Source organism: Mustela erminea, chromosome 10 (genome assembly GCF_009829155.1).
Source record: "Mustela erminea isolate mMusErm1 chromosome 10, mMusErm1.Pri, whole genome shotgun sequence".
NCBI lineage: Eukaryota > Metazoa > Chordata > Mammalia > Carnivora > Mustelidae > Mustela > Mustela erminea.
In genome coordinates, this window is record NC_045623.1 from 59,489,506 (window position 1) to 59,512,736 (window position 23,231).

The window sequence follows — 23,231 nt, forward strand, 5'->3', positions numbered from 1 at the left end:
ACATTCAACAGTAAGAGAAGTAGAAGCTACAGAAGAACCATTTCATCTTCTGGATTTCTACAAGGTTAAATGGGAATCATTGAAGTTGGGAAGTTAGGAGAAAAAACGGAATTCTGCTATACTACCACAGAAATATAATCTTAAATTTTTCTCAACTTCAAATGTATAACCCAGAAGTGTGTCCGTTCACACAGGTAAGACCCATTTCTTAAAGTTAAATTAATTGCTAACCTCCCAGGTCAACAAATTCTTCTTTATAAAGACCTAGAGCTCTTTTATGCAGCTATTTCAAGGCAGAGAGAAATGATTATTAAGCTTTATTTATGGGGCGCCTGGGTGGCTCAGTGGGTTGGGCCTCTGCCTTCAGCTCGGGTCATGGTCTCAGGGTCCGGGGATCAAGCCCCGAGTTGGGCTCTCTGCTCAGCGGGGAGTCTGCTCCCCCTGTCCCCCTGCCTGCCTCTCTGCCTAGTTGTGATCTCTCTCTGTCAAATAAATGAATAAAAATCTTAAAAAAAAAAAAAAAAACAATTAAGTGATGCTTTTCACAGGAAAAAAGTAAACAAAATGACTCAGCACAGTTGACAAAATAAAAAAGTATTAACATTTCAAATCTGCTGTGAGTTTAAAGAAATTATTAAATCTGGGACAAAGCAGTGGCTTCTTACTAGTATATAAGAGTGATGGATTAGTAAGAGAATACTTTGTACTCAACTCACAGCACAGAAAAGTGAGGGGGGAAAACATGTAATTTAAAAAGATAGGGTGCCTGGGTGGCTCAGTGGGTTAAACCTCTGCCTTTGGCTCAGGTCATGATCTCAGGGTCCTGGGATCGAGTCCCGCATCGGGCTCTCTGCTCAGCAGGGAGTCTGCTTCCTTCTCTCTCTGCCTGCCTCTCCGCCTACTTGTGATCTCTCTCTCTCTGTGTCAAAATAAATAAATAAAATATTAAAAAAATAAAAAAAATAAAAAAAATAAAAAAAAATAAAAAGATAAAACAATCAACATTACAATTAGAAAATAGGCAAAAGACATGCACCAACATTTCACTAAAGAGGACATGTAGAGATGGCATGGAAAGTTCTTTTATCATTAGCCATTAGGGAAACTCAAAACAAGATATCACTATCTACCTAGGAGAATGTCTGAAAAATAATGACACCAAATGTTGGTGAGAATGTGGAGAAACCGGATCACTCACATGTTGCTGTGGGAATGTAAAATAGTACAGCCACTCTGGAAAATAGTTTCCTTCAAAACTAAAAATGGACTTACCATACAACCAGTAATTGCATTTTGCGGCATTTACTTCAGACCAAAAGAAGGCTTATCTTCACTTAAGAACTTGTATACCAATGTTCACAGAAGTTATAGAAGTTTTAGTCATAATAGCCAAGAGCTGGAGACGACCCAGGTATCTTTCTTAAATATATGTTATATTAAATATTACACGTTATTTATTTATGTAGATTTAAGATTTATTTATGAGAGAGAGAGAGCGCATGCAAGCGCATGCAGTGGGGAGACAGGGGCACAGGATTATTTATTTATAGATACAGATTTATTTATTTGAGACAGAGAGAGCTGGTGCGCACAGTGGAGGGACAGAGGCACAGGAAAGAGAAAGTCCCAAGCAGACTCCGTGCTGAGCGTAGAGCCCAATGTAGGGTGACCGTAAAACCCTGAGATCATGACCTGAGCCAAACCAATAGCCATTACCCAGGTACCCCAACCTATTGTCTTCCAGTGAGCGAAAGGTTAAACTCTAGTACCTCTTCCACACCATGGAATATTATTCAGTCACAATAAAAGGGAATGAACTATTGATGGATACAACAAATTAAATGAACTTCAGTGAGATTATGCTGAGTTAAAAAGACCAATCTCAGAAAGATGCAGAATATATAATTCCACTTATGTGACAACTGTGTTATGTGATAACATAATTACAGCCATGGAGAAACAGGTTAGTGGTTGCCAGAAGTTGGGTATGTCAGGGGAAGAGGCTGCAGGGGAGGACACAGGGGAATTTTGTGGTGATCTAGTGGAGTTTCTTTGACTGTGGGGTGGTTATGCAAGGCTACACAGGGGATGAAATGGTGGAGAGCTATAAAAACACACACAGTTATACATGAGCTCATGTATTACTGGTGAAATCGAAATAAGGTCTATGAATTGTGCCAATATCAGTATTTCAGCTTTGTTATTGTACTACAGCTGTGTCACACATTAACACTGGTGGAGGCTGAGGGAGGTAAGTGTACCTGGGACTTCCTTACGCATTTCTTTACAATTTCCTATGATTCTGTTTCACAATAGAAAGTTAAGGAGAAGAAAAAGACCAAAGAAAACACAAAATGTATATTTAAAAATTAAGTTCAAATATATCAGTAATAAAAAAAAGAATCAGTTTCACTTATTTATTAGATGAAGATTATCAAGGTAGATTTAAATAGAGCAAAATTCAGTTATAGGCTGCTTACAAAACATACACCTAAAACAAAATCATAAGGGTGAAAGTGAAGGGATGAAAAAAACAATGTGCCATGCAAATTCTAAATAAAGGAAACCGCACCTGCCCCAGAAGCCAGAGTAATCCTTTTAAAATATGTATGCACTTGTAATTCTCTAATGGACTCTCACTGTGTTCAGAGAAGGCAACCTTCCAAGTCCTCTGAGAGGTGGCTTCACATTAGCTCTTAAACTTTTTCTCTCCCCACTCTCTTGCTCACTCTCCCTTCCATAACCAATCTATCAGCTGTCATCACCACCTCCACCGCCCTTCCTTCCTCATCTTTCTGCTATCTGCTATAATCCAGCACTCCACAAACTACTTACTTATTATCTATCTTGCCCACTACCACGGAAATCCCCTAAGAGTAGGAATTTTGTTCATTTTCTTCATTGCCATATCCCCATGTGTCTGAAATCTTTTTGACTTCAAAAACACGAATATAACCTAGTACCTGTATATAGAGAACTTTTACACAGTTCTTTGCTTTAATCCTCAGAGTGATGCTCTGGGTTTTTAAATTCTCATTTCCATTCTATTTCGAAACTGAGAATAAGGTGGGTCTAATAATATGTCCAAGAACAGACACAAAATAAACAGGACAATCAAGATTTCAACCTGTGACCTCCAGAGCTCTTTTCTTTCTACCAGAACTAAAACACCACAGCTGAAGCTTAGTGTCATAAAACATGTATCAAGAACCCACAGATTCTGGGGCTGAAGATATTTAATACGATGTCATCCAATAAAGCCAGTGCCAAGAAATGCAGGAGACTCAGACTTCAGGACATTGTCAGTGCCTTGATGTGCCCTAAACTCTGCTCTGCACACGTGAACAATGGATTCACCTCTTCCTCCAATGGAGTCTGGGAGGATGAGCATGGCTATCCTACTGACACATCGTTGTAAAATGTACAGCTTGTTATAGAGAATGTAGTCAGTAATATTTTAACCATGTTGATGGTAACAGACCCTAACCACACTTGCAGCGAGCACTGGGAGCCCTGGGGCACTGGGTAACATATTGAATTGTCGAATGTAGTGTGACTGCAAGTTAATGTAACATTGCGTGTCAACTATACCTCAGTTTAAAAGAAGAATATGAGATATTTTTTAAATGATGGAAAAAAATTAGCATTTCTTAATGCTGTGGGTGAAGCACAAGGCTCACAGGCGGCCTCATTCTATTAAACTTTTGGTCAGCTGATCCTTTGTATATGATGTATGCTGCCACCCCAACTTTAGAATCTCATAAAGTTATACGAACAACATACAAACTAGGGCCCCAGAAGCAAATACACCAATTATATCCACATAGACCCCGACAAATGAAGGAAGGACTTCTGGTTAAATGATCACTGTCTTAGAGTAGGTTTCAAAGACAAACAGATTTTTAACAGCACTTACCTCGAGTATTTTATCTCCTGTTTTAAGAGCATTTGTTTTTCCCGCTGGACTGTCTTCTAAAACTTGTTTGATAAATATACCTTTCAGTTCCTCTCCATTCTTCAGGCGTTTTATAACAGTTTGTCCACCAACAATACTAATACCAAGAGACACATTGGGTTCTCTAAATATCTCAACACTGTAAAAAGAAAATAAATTCACTTATGAGTAATCTAATATAATTTGCTGGACTATCACTGTAAGTGTTCGATTTGGACCATATCCCTGTGACTCATATTTTCTTTGAATATATTTTTACAAATGTTATCAAAACTGTAGCCAATTCCAAAATTATAGGACATTATCAATAATTCATGGCACATATGAAAGTATGAATTTGGAAAAAGATTTCTAAAACAATAAATACACCTCTTAATATTCGGAGATTTGGCTAGGCCTTAATGTTCCCATCTATCTATCGATCTATCTATCTATTTTCTGTAATTAGTTCTTTTAATCCATATCCATAACATCAGCAAAGAACGGATGAAGGAAATAACAAATGGATGGGGAGAAAAAAAAAAAAAAAAAGAAAGTCGCATGTATCATTTTGGCAAAAAGCACAAACTTTTGCAATAAAATAAATTTATCACCAAAAGTCTTGCTGCCCAAGCTGCTTTTTCCAGTCAGCAGGTTTCACCTGTGGTTCTTGAAGCTGGGGACAGAGTTTGCTCTGAAAGATGGCAGATTCTCTTTTTCCTCCTATCTCCACATCACTTTTAAAAATAAGTATGGAATAAAACTTGCCCTTCAAATGGTTATGAATTTTGCTCAAATGGCACAGATGTGGCCAATGATTAACTGAAATTTAAAAAAAAGTAGTTCAGAAAACAGCTCCTACGAGTCTTTAAGACAAAACTTGGAAATGCAAGAAGAGAAAAGATCACGTGGGTCCTGTGGGATTAGTAACACATGAAGAATAGGAAGAACAGGTAGACGAAGACTTTCCTATTCTGTTAGCTCAAGCAAGGAACAGACTTACACGGACACAAGAGGATGAGGCTAGAGATAAATGAGTACACACCAGAAGCCTCAACTACGGTTGCTGTGTATTTAAAAAAAAAAAAAAGGAAGACGTTTTATTGTATTTTAAGGCAGTGATGCAATAGTGATGGTTACTATCATACATGGACATTTGTCAATTACTTTTTCTGAAAAAGTATGATAAAAACTCTCCATGTAGAGGCACCTGGGTGGATCAGTGGTTTAATTTAAGCCTCTGCTTTCGGCTCAGGTGATGATCTCAGGGTTCCCTGATCGAGTCCTGCAACAGGCTATCTGCACAGCACGGGGCCTGCTTCCTCCTTTCTTTCTCTGCCTGCCTCTCTGCCTACTTGTGATCAGAGTCTCTCTGTCAAATATGTAAATAAAATCTTTAAAAAACAACAACAACAAAAACAAAAAACTTTCCATGTAATGTAGATTATAGTCATTTTGCTCTGCTGAAAATCTCTACATGAGACAAAATGAAACTAAAATTCAGGCCAGCCTCCATGTGAATGATGGCAATTTCTCCATCAGTGCACGTCCCAATGACACTATAAAATTACAGAGCAACAACTTGATTGTGTTCTCCTACTGAGAAAACCAGTATCGTCATCAACATACATCCTTGGTGGACCCCAGTGGCTAAAGTTTGGCGTTTCTTCTCCTTCACCTTCTTCTCTCTCAGGTAACTCACTGAGGGGAGAGAAAGGAAAAAATACACACAGAACTTGTAAAACACGGTGTTGTATTAAAGGTTTCTACAAAGTTTTTGAAATTAAACAATCTATATGTAGTTAAATAGGTCTCGATTTTTAAGCTTTTAAAATATATACATCAATAAAATACATACATCAACTGGAACACTGCTTTAATGTTCGACTCAATAAATATCCCCTACCACGAGAAAATCGTAACTATTATCAACACTTTTATTGGTGATACTCCAGATGCTATTTTCTAAAAATCTGTGTTTGCTTTGTACAATTTCACATTTATTTCTCTATCAATATATAAATATTAGGAAACATATTCCTTAAAACTTGGTACTGGTTGAGCGAAGAGAACACTCCAGCATAAACCAACATCAGTAGCTGAAATGGCTCAACAGCTGGTAAGCACAATCCCTCTTTCTAGATGTCACCTTGGCCCTAAATAATTCCCTTGTCCTTTGTATCATGAATGCTTTGTGTCATTATCCATCACTCCACAGTTTGCAGACAGACTGACGTACGTTAGATCTCATTCGATCCTCCCAGCTACCACCACACTTTCGCCCAGCAAGTTACGTTAGTGTGGAAATCACAACATAAAATGTTGAATTACAGAAAGGCTACAATGGTAATGCTATCACACAGCATAAATACATTATCATACTTTATCTGGAGGAGGAGTCAGGAGTCCTAAGCGCCAGTCTAACCTGCACCATGAAATGGGTGTGTGACTCTGGACCACCACATGACATGATAGGTCTGACAGTGTAAACTGTCTTACTCCACACAAAAATGCAGGCAATACCTATTCCATCTCACTTCACAAACACCCTCCACCTTGCCACGGCAGCTTGGCCCCTCGGGATACTGTTTGCAGACTGGGGGAACACCACCTCCCATCCCAGACCCAGACCCAGACCCTTCTCTCTGACAAACCAACCAAATAACTTTTAATGTGTTTTATGCTTAAATAAACTTCATGACCTAGAAGTACTGCAGCTCATACTACTATATTTTTCACATGAGGAACTGAGGCTCACAGAAGGCTCCTATACAACCTCTTCACAGTATCAGAATCTTTGTTGCAACACTCAGTTTCTATGCTGCATTTTTCTCTGAACTCTCAAATAAGTTCCATAAAAAGTAACAAAACTCCACCTACTTGCTTCTACATACAGACTTTCTAGGATACAATGATTTATGGCTGAGTGAGGAAGAGAAAACTGAACGGATCTAGACAATCTAAAAATCAGTTAAGAAACTGGGATCATGGAGCTCCTGGGTGGCTCAGTCAGTTAAGCATCTGCCTTTGGCTCGGGTCATGATCTTAGTCAGGGTCCTAGGATCAAGCCCTGTGTTGGACAAGACCCGTCTAGAGAGTCTGTTTCTCCCTCTCTCCCTCTGCCCCTCGTGTTTGCTCTCTTTTTCTCTCTTAAATAAATAAATAAAATCTTTAAAAAAAGGAAAAAAAGGAGTTGGGATCATTAGGGTCATTAACATCTCACCCACTACCAGATGGTTTTCTTGCCTCAGCCAGGGGTACTTTTTATAATTAAGAGCATCACAATATTCAAGGAAAAAGAGCTTGGCTGATACTTGCCAATTACTTATCTGATGTCCTCTCCTTCCCTCCTCACCAACATAATCTCTCTTTTATTGCAGGTGGCACTTTGCCCAGCTTTAAAGAAACAGATTTTCTGAACTTCCTGTCAGCTAATGGTAACTGGGTGCTACCATTCTGAAATCAAAGTGAAAATCCCTAGAGATTTCCAGAAAAATTCATTAAATGGAGAGGAGCCTTTTGTAGGACCTTTCCTTTCTTCTTGCCAAGAAGGCAGAGAGGCCACTGGTGGTGAAGGATCCATTTTAAAATCATGAAGAGACAATGACTAAAGCAATACATTAAGAGCAGCAGAGCAGAAAGGAAGAAGGTGTTTAAGACCCTGACAGATCACCTTCTTCAGGGGTTTTTACAGGAAAAAAATTAAGGCCCTGTTTGGTTAAGTGACATTAAGTGGGTGTTTTTTTATAAGTAGCGGAATGCAATCCCTAAATGATACCCACGGTTCTACCAACTTAAGCAAAGTTTTCATTTCATCACATTACGTTATTCTTTGCACATGTGCATATATGTTTCTCGGATGGTTGTTAATAGCAGAAACTTTCGTATTTGATTACCCTATGTAATAGTAAGGATTAAATGATCTATGACTGGCATTTAACTGAGGCTTAATGTTCATTTCCTTTATAATTTTATTTGAATTTGTATCAAAATTTTCCCCAAGTATTATAATCATTTTTTAATTAAGAGCATCTTAATAGCCCATGCTATTGACGTAATTTATCTGCTGTCTCGAATATGATACACTGACATTATATCCTGTTTTTTGGAATATGGACATTACTGCAGGGAATATCTTCATACTCTGTTATATTTTTTTATTTTTATTTTTAGATTTTTTTCTTTTTAATTTTAAAGAGAAAGAGAGCACACGCGAGTCCAAGGTGGGGTAAAAGGAGAGGGGGAGAGAACCCTCAAGTAGACTCCACACTGAGCGTGTGGGGCTCAATCCCACAAAACCAAGAAGCAGCCGCTTAATTGACTGAACCACCCAGGCAGCCCACTCTGCTATATTTTAGAATTCCCCTTTAGATAAGTATTAATTGAAGTCTATAATTAAAAATCTGAAAATCAAACCAACACTGAAACCCTCCTCCTTTCCATTTTCTACTGTCCTATATCTCAAATCATAGTAGGTGTGACAATAAGAAGTAAACATTGGGTTTCTGTCCCTGGTTCCAGATACTGAGCTTCTAAAACCCTTAAATTTCTCAAGTGACAGAGGTGACAGGATCATCTTTTGTTATTTTTAACAAACCCTTTTCAACCATACTTGAGTTTATTATGCTAATAAGGTAACATTTGGTGAGACCATACTTAGCCTCAGGATGGGGTCCCGTGGCCAGAAAAACAACTGTATGATTAGGTAGCACCGTTAGTCCCACCCTCCCCTGGGAAGAGGAGAGGAGCTAGAGATGGAGTTCAATCACCAATGGCCAATGACGAAATCAATCATGCTCATGTAATGGAACTTCCATAAAAACCCCTATCACAGGGCTCAACAACAAAGTTGTATATGACAACTTTCAGGTTGTCATATACATCAAGGTATTGATGTACTGGCTGGGAGGGGGCTGCACTCAGGAAAGGCATGGAAGCTCTGTGCCTCCTCCACAGCCCCCTCCCCTCCATACCTTGCCCTATGCATCTCCTCCATTTGGCTATTTCTCAGTTGTATCTTTCATAATAAACCAGCAAGAGGAAGTAAAGCACTTTCCTAAGTTCTGTGAGCCATCTAGCAAATCATCAAACCTGAGAAAGGGATCATGGGAACTCCCAATTCGTAGCTGATTGGTCAGAAGTACTGCTGGCAACATGGGACTTATGACGGGCAGCTGAAGTCAGGACAGTCTTGTGGCACTAAGCCCTTAGCCTGTGCGATCAGCGCTAACTCTTGAGTAGCTAGTGTCAGAATGGAATCGAATTTTAAGATACTAGTTACTGTCCAGAGAATCAGTAGTTGGGCAGAGGGGGAAAAATCACACATTTGGTATCAAAAGTGTGAGTAAAATAGTTCAGAAGAGGCATTAAGAAAAAAAAAAAAAACCCACATAGGTATTTTTACTACTGAACATGTATGCTACTATTATTCAATTTTTAGAAACCTAAAATAAAATGGAAACCATGTTTTAACATTAGTATGGACTGTTAGTTTCTCCATTTAAAAAAAGGAAAACCTGGGTGGCTCAGTGAGTTAAGCCTCTGCCTCAGGCTCAGGTCATGATCTCCGGGTCCTGGGATGGAGCCCCATATCAGGTGCTCAGCTCAACAGGGAGCCTGGTCCCCCTACCCCCGCCTGCCTCTCTGTCTATCTGTGATCTCTATCTGTCAAATAATAAATAAAATCTTTTTTTAAAAAAAGGAAAATCAAAAATTTTCAGAACAGCTGGCTTTCACATATAACTAAAGGGAGAAAGAAAATACTGTCTAGAAGATGCAAAATTTTAGTTTTGATATTGTAACAAAAGGATTATTCTATTGGAAGAAACTCCCTGATTTTTTCAAAGCATACTATATTTCTTTAGGAAGTTTACCCGTATTTTATTCAGATTATTTCATACCTAGAGAGAGAGAAAACTTGCAAAAGCTTAGGGGTACCTGGCTGGCTTAGACAGGGTAGCAAGAGAATTTTGATCTCAGGGCTGCGAGTTCAAGCCCCATGTTGGTTGTGGAGATTACTTAAAAACAGAATCTTTAAACAACAACAATAAAACAAACAAACAAAATAAATAAAAATAAAAATAAAAAACAAACAAACAAACAAAAATATCTTTCAAAAGTTTATCCAGATAGTGTGATTTGTTTGGGAAATACCATCCTAGGAGATGAGCAACTATACAAACTAATGTGGTCACCTTACATGCATGAATGCAACTATTTATTTATTTACTTATTTTTGATTTTTTTAAATTACTTATTTTTTACATTTTACTTTATTTTTTCAGTGTTCCAACATTCATTGTTTATGCACCATACCCAGTGCTCCATGTAACATGTGTCCTCCTTAATACCCACCACCAGGCTCACCCAACTCCCCACACTCTATTAACCAAAACCCTCAGTTTGTCTCTGAGTCCACAGTCTCTCATGGTTCGTCTCCCCCTCCAATTTCCCCCAATTCACTTTTCCTTTCCTTCTCCTAATGTCCTCCATGTTATTCCTTATGCTCCACAAGTAAGTGAAACCATATGATAATGGACTCTCTCTGCTTGACTCACTTCATTCAGCATAATTTCCTCCAGTTCAGTCCATGTTGATAGAAAAGTTGGGTATGAATGCAACATTTTAACTCAAAATTTAACTGAGAAAGTAAAGTATTTTTACTGCACACAGTAAGATCTAAATTTACACAAACATATTTAAAACTTTAGCAAAGGATTTCAGACCTAAATTTTATAATTTACACTGATTAAATATGGTCGATAGTTCAATCAGTTAGAATCTCATGTTAAAATAAATTTACTTCTCACACTGTTATCCAGAGGGTTTTGTTTTGTTTTGTTTTGTTTGTTTGTTTTTAATTCCTAGAATGTAATAAATGCCTCAATGAAATGCTGGGTATGCATATTTTTTTTAAAGATTTTATTTATTTATTTGACAGAGTGAGAGAGATCACAAGTAGGCAGAGAGGCAGGCAGAGAGAGAGAGGGGGAAGCAGGCTCCCCACTGAGCAGCAAGCCCAATGCAGGGTTGGATCCCAGGACCCTGATATCACGACCTGAGTGGAAGGCAGAGGCTTAAACCCACTGAGCCACCCAGGCGCCCCTGTTATCCAGAGTTTTAAAACCAATTTTTCCCCAGAGAATTAAACACCCAATAGAAACAGTGCCAAAGTTACCATTTTTTAAAAAAGATTTTATTTATTTGACAGACAGAAATCACAAGTAGGCAGAGAGGCAGGCGGGGGTGGGGAGCGGCAGGGAAGCAGGCTCCCCACTAAGCAGAGAGCTCGACGTGGGGCTCTATCCCAGGACTCTGTGATCATGACCCGAGCAGAAGGCAGAGGCTCCAACCCACTAAGCCACCCAGGTGCCCCTGAAGTTACCATTTTTTACATTACTGGGAGGAAAGGTGGACCACCCCATTAATGAACAAATGGGTATTAATATAAGATTTGATCATGATACATATCTTTGCACATCAAATTTTCAGCATCATAAAAAAAATGAGATGAATCAGACCTCTTCTTTCCAATATACCTTTTTTCATATAAAATTTCTAAATACTAAGTACTGAGCCAAAAAGAGACTCAAGTAAACTCAGCACTTTTCTAAATGATGCAAGCAGTATGAGTTTTGGTTGTGACTAAACTATCTCTAGATTTCTTTTTCCTCATTTAAAAAAAAATTTTTAAATTTTTAAAAAAGATTTTATTTATTTATTTGACAGAGAAACAGCGAGAGGTAACATGAGCAGGGGGATTGGGAGAAGGGAAGGCAGGCTTCCCACTGAGCAGGGGAGCCCGATGCAGGGCTCTATCCCAGACCCCAATATCATGACCTGAGCTGAAGGGAGACGCTTAACAACTAAGCCACACAGGTGCCCCATCTTTTTTCTCTTTAAATACAGATCCTATACAGTAATTTTGCAGGACACACCACAGGGAATAGGGACAACAGGGACTAGTGTTGTCTAACACCAGTATACATAATTAGGCATTCCCTTACATTAAAGTTTAGAAGGACACAGACTGTGCTGAAGGAAAGAAGCCAGACACAGAAAAGTACCTACTATATGGTAACATTTGCATGAGTTCTAGAACAGGAGAAATACTTTATAGTGTTAGAAGTCATATTAGTAGACGCCCGGGGCACGATACTGCCAAAGGAATGATGAACATAATATCTTAATCAGGCTGTGGTTAACAGGAGTTTATAAAAATTAAACACACTGTTCCTTAAAATGTGTGCATTTTATATAAATATATAAAATTGTGTTTAAGAGTTTTGTTAAGAAACAAAAACTCAAGGGGCACCTGGGTGGCTCAGTTGTTAGCGTCTGTCTTCAGCTCAGGTCATGATCCCAAGGTCCTGGGATCCAGCCCAGTGCCAGGCTCCCAGCTCAGCGGGAAGCCTGCTTCTCCCTCTCCCACTCCCCCTGCTTGTATTCCTTCTCTTGATGTCTCTGTCAAATTAATAAATAAAATCTTTAAAGAAAAAGGAAAGGAAAAAAAAACTCAAGCCATAATGGGTAAGTTGCTTTCTTACATCAAATTTACTTCTCATTTTGCCTTCTGTAGAGCCTGAATTAGTAAATAAAGACCTACTTATATTTTCAAACACACATAATGCTCTATGTATCTCTTGTCCTAATTTTTCACATTTGTCTTTGCCTGCAGAGTAGGCAACAGCTCCAACAGCATTATACTAGAAATCAACTCAAACATTCCAGGGTAATCTTTGCTTAAATGTACATATTTATTCTCCCCTAATCCTCAGCCTCCTACTAACGTTCTGAATCTACACATAATATTTGGCAGTTTACCTCAAAGGTGCATCTATTAAATACCCACCACTGCCTTCAAAGGCATTAAATGCCAGGCACTATATTCGGACTCAAAATTTAACATTAACTCATTTAATCCTTTCCCCAACTATGACACCCTACCTCCTAGTTCACCTGTCTTATTCATAACAAAATGTTTATTTTCATTTGCATACTAGTATACCTATATATTTATTTTCATTTGCATACTACTATGCCTATATCATGATTTTTTTTCAATTTTAAATACAAGTCTTTCATCTCAAGTTCATCCTCCCAGGCTTTACGCTCTGGCACCTTGTTTTCTTTACTATGAGTTGATCCTATTCATTACACACACACACACACACACACACACACGAACTACAACCTCCTTCCACGTTTTAATAAACTCAGCAACAAAGAACACGGTCCTAGAAACCTCTGAGCCCATAAGTCTATCCCTGTCATCTAGTATCATTGCCAACCCTTTCATTAAGCACTGCTCAAGGCATTATATGAAGTTCTCGACATGCACACTTTCTTAACTCAAATAACACCCACTTTGTAAGTGAGGAAATACAGACACCAGGGAAACCTTCTCAGGGTCATGTAGCTACAGATAACATGAAATATTTGAACAGTATCTATCATATATCTATACTACAGATCTGCTATTATCCTGAGAAATGTGCATATTCCCCATTATGGGCACCCATTTATGTCTTTTGGCAGAAGCTGATGATGGAGATAAGTTAGAAAAAAGACTGAAGAGAGGTAGATTCTGAAGACAGAACCTCATGCTGACTTATAAGGAAGAAGGAGAGGACACCTGAGTGACTCAGTCAGTTAAGTGGCTACCTTTAGCTCAGGTCATGACCCCAGGGTCCTGGGATCTAGTCCTGCATCAGGCTCCCTGCTCAGTGGGGAGTCTGCTTCTCCCTCTGCTTGTGTACGCTCTCTCTCTGACAAATAAATAAATAAAAATCTTAACCAAAAAAAAAAAAAAAAGGAAAGAAGGATACCTGGAAAAAAATCACTTGGATTTCCTCCAGAGTTACCACACCCCGCTTGCCCAGAGGCCCCTTCCCAGAGATCTCCACTTCCAAGGAGCATCTGACCTCTTACTACCAGTTCTCTCGATCACCTGACTCTAGAAGCCAGAGGAGCTCATGTTCCTGGTCACACAGGACTGTAATAATCAGTGTCACCCAAAAGGAGCTCACACCCCTAATCTGGTGCCCCAATATTTGTGACTGCTGTAGAGGGGACACCTCTCCACTGCCTGATTCTTGGGGCCAATGAGTCTTACACTCATGAGTCCCACTAAAGTGTAACCAATGGACAAAGAATTCTTCAAGCAGCTACCACCCCTGGAGCAGAGCAAGAGGCAACAGACCCAGGAGCTTGGTCTTTTCATGAAAGAGCCTGTTAATCACTAGGGCTGTGGCCTGAGAGATAGGGTTCTAAATAAGCATGCATCTTGAGGCTCACTGATCCTTTCCAGAGACCTCGGAAGGGCAAGTGCTCTCATTGGGCTCACCCTCTGCCACACTCCAGGAGTGCCACTGGCTCCTGGAGGAGAGCTTTCCACGAGTCTGGTACCCAGTTTTTGCAGCTGACACCCAGGGTACAGCCCATGACTGCCTGGCCCTGGTGAATGAAGGGTCTTGCATTCCTGGATCCCACAGGACTATGGCAATCTGAAGATGATTTTTGGCAGGCTATGACCACCAGGGCAATTCAAAGACAGCAGACTGTGGCACATACCCCTGCCTTCCTGTGAAAAAGGTCACTTTGCTTATTCTGGAGCTTCAGACAGAGGGGCAGATTTTAGGTGTGGCACACATTTGGCAACCTACTGTGCTGCTCAGAAGGAGCGTGGGCTGTGAACACCACCTGGCATTCTCCTGCTTTGCTCTAGCTCACTGCTATCTCCTCACAAGGAACTTACTATACCCTCCTCTGGAGTCCCAAGTTTTGTGATTGCCACCCAATGCACACCTCTAGATTTCCTGTCTCGTGGCCAGTGGGGCTTACACATGTGGCCCCTCAGGGTTATACATACTTGCATGCTTCTAAAGCTACTGCCTGAGGATCTGGCTTTCAATCAACCTGAATCTCCCCTTTCTGGACACTGACAGGTATTGGCACTTCCTCAACTACCAGGAGCCATTAAAAATACAATACACTGGAGCGCCTGGTTGGCTCAGTCATAAGCATCTGCCTTCAGCTCAAGTCATTACCCCAGGATGCTCGGATCGAGGGGGATCGAGCCCTGTATCACACGGGCTCCCTCCTCAGCAGGAAGCCTGCTTTTGCCTCTCTCACTCCCCCTGCTTGTGTTCCCTCTCTCACTACCCCTCTCTCTTTCTCTGTCAATAAATAAATGAAATCTTTTGAAAAAAGAAAAGAAGAAAGGAAAAATACAATAGGCTGCTCAGACAAGCACAGAGATTTGGGACACAAGAGCTGCGGCAAGGGCTGAATGAAAATTTTCATCTACACGAGGCCATTCTTTGAGAATGCGAGAGGTGGCAGTTTCATCAACTGTGTAACAACCAGCACAGAAAGTCAAGCAACATGAAGAAAGAGAGGAATGTTCCAAATGAAAGAACAAGAAATAACCTCAGAAGAATACCTTAATGAAATGGAGATAAGCAATTTATCTGATAAAGAGTCCAAAGTTATGGATATAAAGATGATCAATGAATTTGAAAAAAAAAAGAATGGATGAAAACAGTTAAAACTTCAACAAAGACATGGAAAATATGAGAAAGTACCAAACAGAAGTCACAGAGCTGACAAATGCAATAACTGAACTGAAAAATACACTAGAGGAGTTCAATAGATGACTAGATGAATCAGATCAGGCAACTCAAAGACAAAGATCTCACCCAATCAAAGAAGCAAAAGGAAAAATGAATAAAAAAAGTGAAAATAGCTAAAGGGATTTATAAGACATCAAACAAATTAACACTGACTTTTTATAGGGCTCCCAGAAGAAGAGAGACAGAAAAAGCAGAAATCTTATTAGGAAATAATGGCTAAAACTTCCCAAACTTGGGGAATGAAACAGTCATTCTGCTTCAGTAAACCCAGTGTTCCAAACAAGATGAAGCCAAAGAGATTCACACCAAGACACATTAGAATTAAAATGCCAAAAGTGAGGGGCAACTGGGTGGCTCAGTCGGTTAAGCCTCTGCCTTTGGCTCAGGTCATGATCTCAGGGTCCTGAGATCGAGCCCTGCATCGGGATCTCTGCTTGGCAGGGAGCTGGCTTCACCTCTCTCTCTGCCTGCCTCTCTGCCCACTTGTGTTCTTTCTCTCTCTGTGTCAAATAAATAAATAAAATCTTTTAAAAAAATGCCAAATCTTGAAGACAGGAAAGATGAATAAATGAATAAATAAATAAACCTTAAAAAAATCTTAAAAAGAAAAATACCAGCAGATATCTGAGCACAAACATTATAGGTCACGAGGAAATGGCAAGATATATTCAAAGTGCTAAAAGAAAAAAAATGTCAAATCAAAAATACGCTAAGTGGCAAAATTATGATTCAGAATTGAAGGAGAGATAAAGAATTTTTCAGGCAAACAAAAGTTAAATTAGTACATCACCACTAAAATGGCCTTACAAGAAAGGTTCTTTAAGCTGAAAAGAAAGATGCTAATTAGTAAAGAAAACACATGTGAGAGAAGAAATGTCACTGGAGAAGTAAATATATAGTAAAGGTCATGGATTATTTTAAAAGCTAGTGTAAGGGTTAAAAAAAAAAACAGTGAAAATAACCATGATTACAATAATTAGTTAAGGGATACAGAAGATAAAAAGATGTGAAATATGACATCAAAACCAAAACATGGTATGGGGTGGTGAGTAAAACTGTTGAGCTTTAGAATGGGATCAAATGTAAGGTATCATCAACTTCAAGTAGACTATTATAGATGTAAGTTGTTATACCTAAGTCTCATGGTAACCACAAACGAAAACCAATAGCAAATACACAAAAGATAAAAGAACATAAGCACACCACTGAAGAAAGTCATCAAACAACCCAGCAAGAAAGTCAGAGAAGAAAGGAACAGAGAAAAGCTCAACTACAAAAACAGAGAACAATTAGCAAAATGGCAATAAAAACATATGTCAATAATTACTTTTAATATAAATGGACTAAAATCTATAACCAAAGACACAGAGTGGCTGAATGTATTAAAAAACAAGACCCATCTACATGCTGCCTACAAGAGACTCACTTCAGATAAAAGGGCACACATAGACTGAAAGTGAAAGGATGGGGAAAGATATTCCATGCAAATGGAAACCAAGAGAGAGCTGGAGCAGCCATACTTATATCAGACAACATAAACTTTAAAACAAAGAATAACAGACAAAGAAGGGTGTTATATCATGATAAAGGAATCAGTCCACAGGAATACTTAAATATTAATAAGGAAATATTAACAGACCTAAAGGGAGAAATAGTACAATACAATAATAGTAGGGTACTTTAATTCCCCACTTATATCAATGGATAGATTACCTAGACAGAAAATTAGTAAGGAAACATCAGCCTTAAATGACATGTTAGACCAGATGGATTTAACAGACATACAGACTACACCATCCAAAAGTAAGAGAATATCTATTCTTCAGGTACACATGGAATATTTTCTAAGACAGATCATATATTAGGCCACAAAATAAGTCTTAAATCAATTTAAGATGAGTGAAATTAAACAAAGCATCTCTTCTAGCTGCAATGGTATAAAACAAGAAAATAATTACAAGAAAAATACTAAAAAGTTCACAAATATGTGGCATTTAAACAAAATGCTACTGAACAACCAATGGGTCAAAGAAGAAATGCAAATAGAAATTTAAAAAAATCTTGAGATAAGCAAAAATGTAAATAAAATATACCAAACTTTATATGATGCAGCAAAAGCAATTTAAGAGGAAAGCTCATGGTAATAAATGCCTACCTTAAGAAACAAGTCTCAAACAACACAACTTTACACAGCAAGGAACTAGAAAAACCCATAAAGCCCAAAACTTGTAGAAGGAAGAAAATAATAAAGAGTATAGCAGAAATAAATGAAATAGAGACTAACATGACAGTAGAGGGGTGCCTGGGTGGCTCAGCTGGTTAAGCCTCTGCTTTCAGCTCAGGTCATGATCCCAGGATCTGGGATCGAGCCCCACATTAAACTCTCTGCTCAGAGAGGAACATGCTTTTCCCTCTCCTTCTACATCTGCCTACTGCTCCCCCTGCTTGAGCGCTCTCTCACTTTGGAAAACAACATAACATAATGCAATGTAACGTAACGTAACCTAACCTAATGTAACGTAACATAATGTAACATAACATAAAATGACATAATAAGATGACAGTAGAAAAGATCAATGAAATCATAAGCTGATTCTCTGAAAAATAAACGATATTGGCAAACCTTTAGCTAGACTTAGCAAGAAAAAAAGAGAGAGGACTCAAAATAAAATCAGAAATGAAAGAGATGTTACAACTGATTCCACAGAAATATAAAGAATTATAAAAGACAACTATGAAGAATTATATGCCAACAAATTGGACAGCTTAGAAGAAACAGATAAATTACTAGAAACATACAATCTTTCAAGACTGAATCAGGTAAACTAGAAAATCTGAACAGACCAACTACTAGCAAGGAGACTGAATCAGTAATTGAAAACCTCCCAATAAATAAAAGTCCAGAACTAGATGGCTTTACTGGTGAATTCTGCCAGATAGTCAAAGACAATTTAATACCAATTCTTCTCAAAATCATCCAAAAAATAGAAGGAGGTGAATTCTTCAAAACATATTTTATGAGAATAGCATCACCTTGATCCCAAAACCAGACAAAAACACCACAAAAAAAGAAAATAATAGACCAAGACCCCAATGAACACAGATGCAAAAATCCTCAACAAAATATTAGCAAACCAAATTCAATAATACATTGAAAGGATCATACACCATGATCCAGTGAGACCGATTCCAGGGATACAAGTATGGTTGACCATTTCACAAATCGATGTGATACACTATGTTAACAAAATGAAGGATAAAAGTCAAAAGATCATCTCAGTACATGTGGAAAAAAGCATTTGACAAAATTCAACATATATTTATAATGAAAACTCTAAACAAAGCAGGTATAGAGGGAATGTACTGCAACATAATAAATGCCATATATGACAAGCCCATAGCTAAGCTCAGACTCAACAGTGAAAAGGTGAACACTTTTCCTTTAAGATCAAGAATAAGACAAGGATGTCCACTCTTAATATTTTTATTCAACAGAGTACTGGAAATCCTAGCCAGAGCAATTAAACCAGAAAAAGAAACTAAAGGCATCCAAATTGGAAAGGAAGTAAAACTCACTATTTGCAGGTATTTATTAGATATATGATATTTATTACATATAGAAGACATGATATTTATTACACAGAAAAAACTATCAGAATAAACAAATTCAGCAAAGTAGTATACAAAATCAACATGCAAAAATCTGTTGTGTTTTTTATACCGATACAAAGTATCAAAAAGAGAAATTAAGAAAAAACAATCCCATTTACAATTCCTTCAAAAAGAATAAGATAACTAAAAATAACCAAGAAGATGAAAGATTTGCATGTTGAAAACGACAGGATATTAATGAAAGAACAAATGGAAAGCTATTCCATGCTCATGGACTGGAAAAATTATTACCATAAAAATATCTGTATTACCCTAAGTAATATACAGATTCATGCAACTCTTTCAATGATATTTTTCACATAAACAGAACAAATATTTGTATGAAACTACAAAGATCCAGAAGAACCAAAGCAATCTTGAGAAAGAACAAAGCTGGAGGAAACATACTTCCAGATTTCAAACTGTATTACAAAGCTATAGTAATTAAGACAGTATGGCATTGGCAAAATAGAGACACACAGATCAATGGAATAGAGAGCCCAGAAATAAACCCAAACATAGATCACTCATTAATTTACAACAAAGGTGGGGAAAGGATGGTATCTTTGATAAACGGTGTAAGGAAAACTGGACAGCCACATACAAAAAAATGAAATTGCACCACTATCTTACAGCATACACAAAAATTAATTCAAAATGGATGAAAGACTTGAATCTAAAACCTGAAAACATAAAATTCCTAAAAGAAAGCATAGGTGGTGAACTCCTTGACATAGGTCTTAGTAATTATTTTTTTTTAATCCTACACCAGAAACAAAGGCCACAAAAGCAAAAGTCAACAAATGGGACTACACCAAACTAAACAGCTTCTTCTGCACAGTAAAGAAAGCCATATACAAAATGGAATGACAACCTACTGAATAGGATAAAATAACTGCAAATCATCTATCTGATAAGGGACTAAAATCCACAATACACAAAGAATTCATAAAACTCAATACCAAAAAACAAACAGTCCAATTAAAAAATGGGCAGAAGATCTGAGTAGACATTTTTTCTTTTTTTAAGTTATTATTATGTTCTGTTAGTCAACATACAGTACATCAGTAGTTTTTGATGTAGTGTTCTACGATTCATTAGTTGTGTGTAACACCCAGTGCTCATCACATCACGTGCCTTCCTTCATACCCACCACCCAGTCACCACATCCCCCCACCCCCATCCCTTCTGTAATCCTCAGAGTCCAGAGTCTCTCATGGTTTGTCTGAATAGACATTTTTTTCAAAGAAGACATACAGATGACCAACAGGTACATGAAAATATGCTTAATATCATGAATCAGCAGAGAAGCGCATAAGAGCAAATCAAAATCATAATGAGGTATCGCTTCCCACGGTTACAATGGCTACTATCAAAAACAAAACAAAAAACAAAAAAGAACAAATATTGGTTGGCGAAGATATGGAGAAAAGGGAACTCTTGTACAATGTTAATGGAAAGGAAAATTGGAAAAAAGTATAGAGGTTCTTCAAAAATTTTAAAATACAATTACTGTATGATTCAGCAATATCACTTCTGGGTATTTAACTGAAAAAAAAAAAAGAAAAGAAAACACTAATATACAAGATATCTTCACCCCCATGTTCACTGCAGCATTATTTATGACAGTCAAGATAATGAAACAATCCATTGATAGATGAATAAAGAAATCATGGTGTACACACACACGCGATATTATTATCATGCACAGCCATGAAAACAATGAAATCTTGCCATTTGAGACAACACAGATGGAACTTGAGGGTATTATGCTATGTGAAAAAAATCAGACAGAGAAAGACAAATACCACATGATCTCTCTTACATGTGGAATCTAAGACAAACAGTAACCAAAAAACCACGCTCACAGATATGGAGAAAACACTGGTGGTTGCTAGAGGCAGGGGGTCAAAGTCGAGAAATAGGTGAACTGTTTTTGTTTTGTTTTTAGTTAATAAATGGAATAAATATTCTGATCCATAGTAAGACACATTATCCACTGCATCATCCCTTTAAACTGAATATTAAGAACAAACCAAAAAACAGGCCTCCAAAGAAGTTGGTGTTGGCGTGATGCAGAAGTACAGTGCGCATTAAACAACTTTGCTGGGTCCTACACAAAAATGAATGCAAAGCAGAAAGTCTAAAATATCATTCAGCCCTTCAGGATACCCTGATCTGAAAGACTATCTTCTGAAAGAATCTATGCTTACTCGGGAAAGTCCAGAGAATAACTATTCTCCAATGAACCTAACTCCATGGGGCACATCTTGAAAGATGAAAAGAGGAAATAAGACTCACAGGAACTCTTCTAGAACCTGCTGAAATTTCAATATCCCCTGAATCTATGACAACAAGCCCAAAAAACAACATTCAACTGCAAGACTGATCCCTCTCAAAAGTTAAGTCAAACCTCTTGTATGCCTGTGCCTGCGTAAGAAATCAGCCTGCCACAGTTACATTAAGAGAAAAAGTACCAATAGGATAGGAGTCAAGTGCCTCCTCCCTCTCGGAAGCTGGAAGAATTCAGTAAGACACAATAGATGTACCATTTGGTCTTCTGCATAAGAAAGGAGGGGTGGTCTTAGAAATTTGGTTAGATATTGTCCAATTCTGCAGTCACAGTTCTACACATTTAAAGTAGTAGTCCCATTTCTGAATTCTTTGACCAGATTCAATTATTAACACCAAGCCCAAGGGAAATTAAAAAAATAAAGATGTTTCATTTGGAAAGTAATTTGACTGGATAAAAAGTCATAAAAGTAGGGGCACCTACCTGACTGGCTCAGTTGGTGGAGCATATGACTCTTGGTCTGGGGACTATGAGTTCAAGACCCACACCAGGTGTGGAGATTACTTAAAAAATTCTTTTTTAATTTTTAAAAAGTCATAAAATTATATTCGTAAGCCTTCCAGTACTGCCATCTCCAGGCATTTCTCCTAAAGAACAAACCTATTTAAGGCTATGCATGTCCCCCGGAGCTGGTGCCATCACTTACACCAGGACACAGGACTGTCAGCGCCTCCCCCTTGACACACTGGTCCAGTTCTGCTGAATAAAAAGACACTGGATTCCTCCAAGTAGTTGAGCTGATCTGAGTCATTCCCTTCCACTCAGAGAGGAGCTATGCTGAAACCCAGACACCAACTTTTTGTGATAGAAAGTTTCTTTCTACAACTACAGGCAAAGGTCACGAAGTTGCTGAACTGAGAAATGCTATTATTCTAAGATGCTTCATGTATTAACATAAAACCATTCTTGGACTAAAGTTTTAATACAAACATGAAGTCAATAAATCTATCCTATCTCTCATCCCTGTTATGCTTAGACAATGTCTCCAATTCCCTTCCCTGTTGCTTTAGTTTCTCCTTGTATTGCCATACCCGTCCCTCAAGACCCTCCAGCCAAACTACCCATCACAATCCATGGAATCTCCTTGAATGGTCAAGAAACAACTCAACACCCTGACCTCTTCACCAAATGTTCTCCCAACCTCTTCTGTTCTCTCTACAGCTTTTGATTCTCTGCCACAAATGCTGCTCAAGTGAGTGAGTGATGCTCATTGTCTTGCTCTGGGTGGTTGGAAAAAAGGGAGGGGCAAGATTTTTCTAAACTTCCTTCCCTACACTAAGCCATTACACCCTACCCTTGTTTCAAAAGTGAATCTCCCCCCCCAAAAAAGTGAATCCCTACTCTGATACCTCTCCTTTTAATCCCACATTACATCTATCTCATCACTGTTTTAAAATAACCTTTACCTAAATGACAAAAAATATAAAATAAAAAAATCTCTTGGGGCACCTGGGTGGCTCAGTGGGTTAAGCCTCTGCCTTTGGCTCAGTTCATGGTCTCAGGGTCCTGGGATCGAGCCCAGCATCCGGCTCTCTGCTCAGCAGGGAGCCTGTTTCCCTTCCTCTCTCTCTCTGCCTGCCTCTCTGCCTTCTTGTGATCTCTGTCTGTCAAATAAATAAATAAAAATCTTAAAAATAAATAAAAATCTCTTGGGATTCCT

The 23,231-nt window shown here is 38.3% G+C and overlaps 1 protein-coding gene across 8 annotated transcripts in view; it reads right to left on the minus strand.

Moving 5' to 3' along the window:
• Nucleotides 1–23,231, minus strand: part of PATJ (PATJ crumbs cell polarity complex component) — a 373,536-nt gene that overhangs the window by 230,030 nt on the left and 120,275 nt on the right. For all 8 annotated transcript variants that reach the window (XM_032302603.1, XM_032302602.1, XM_032302601.1 and 5 more), the window contains 2 exons: nucleotides 5,564–5,635; nucleotides 3,917–4,094 (listed from right to left, as the gene is read on the minus strand). In XM_032302603.1, the coding sequence (XP_032158494.1) occupies nucleotides 3,917–4,094; nucleotides 5,564–5,635 (250 nt within the window). The remainder of the gene's footprint in view (nucleotides 1–3,916; nucleotides 4,095–5,563; nucleotides 5,636–23,231) is intronic.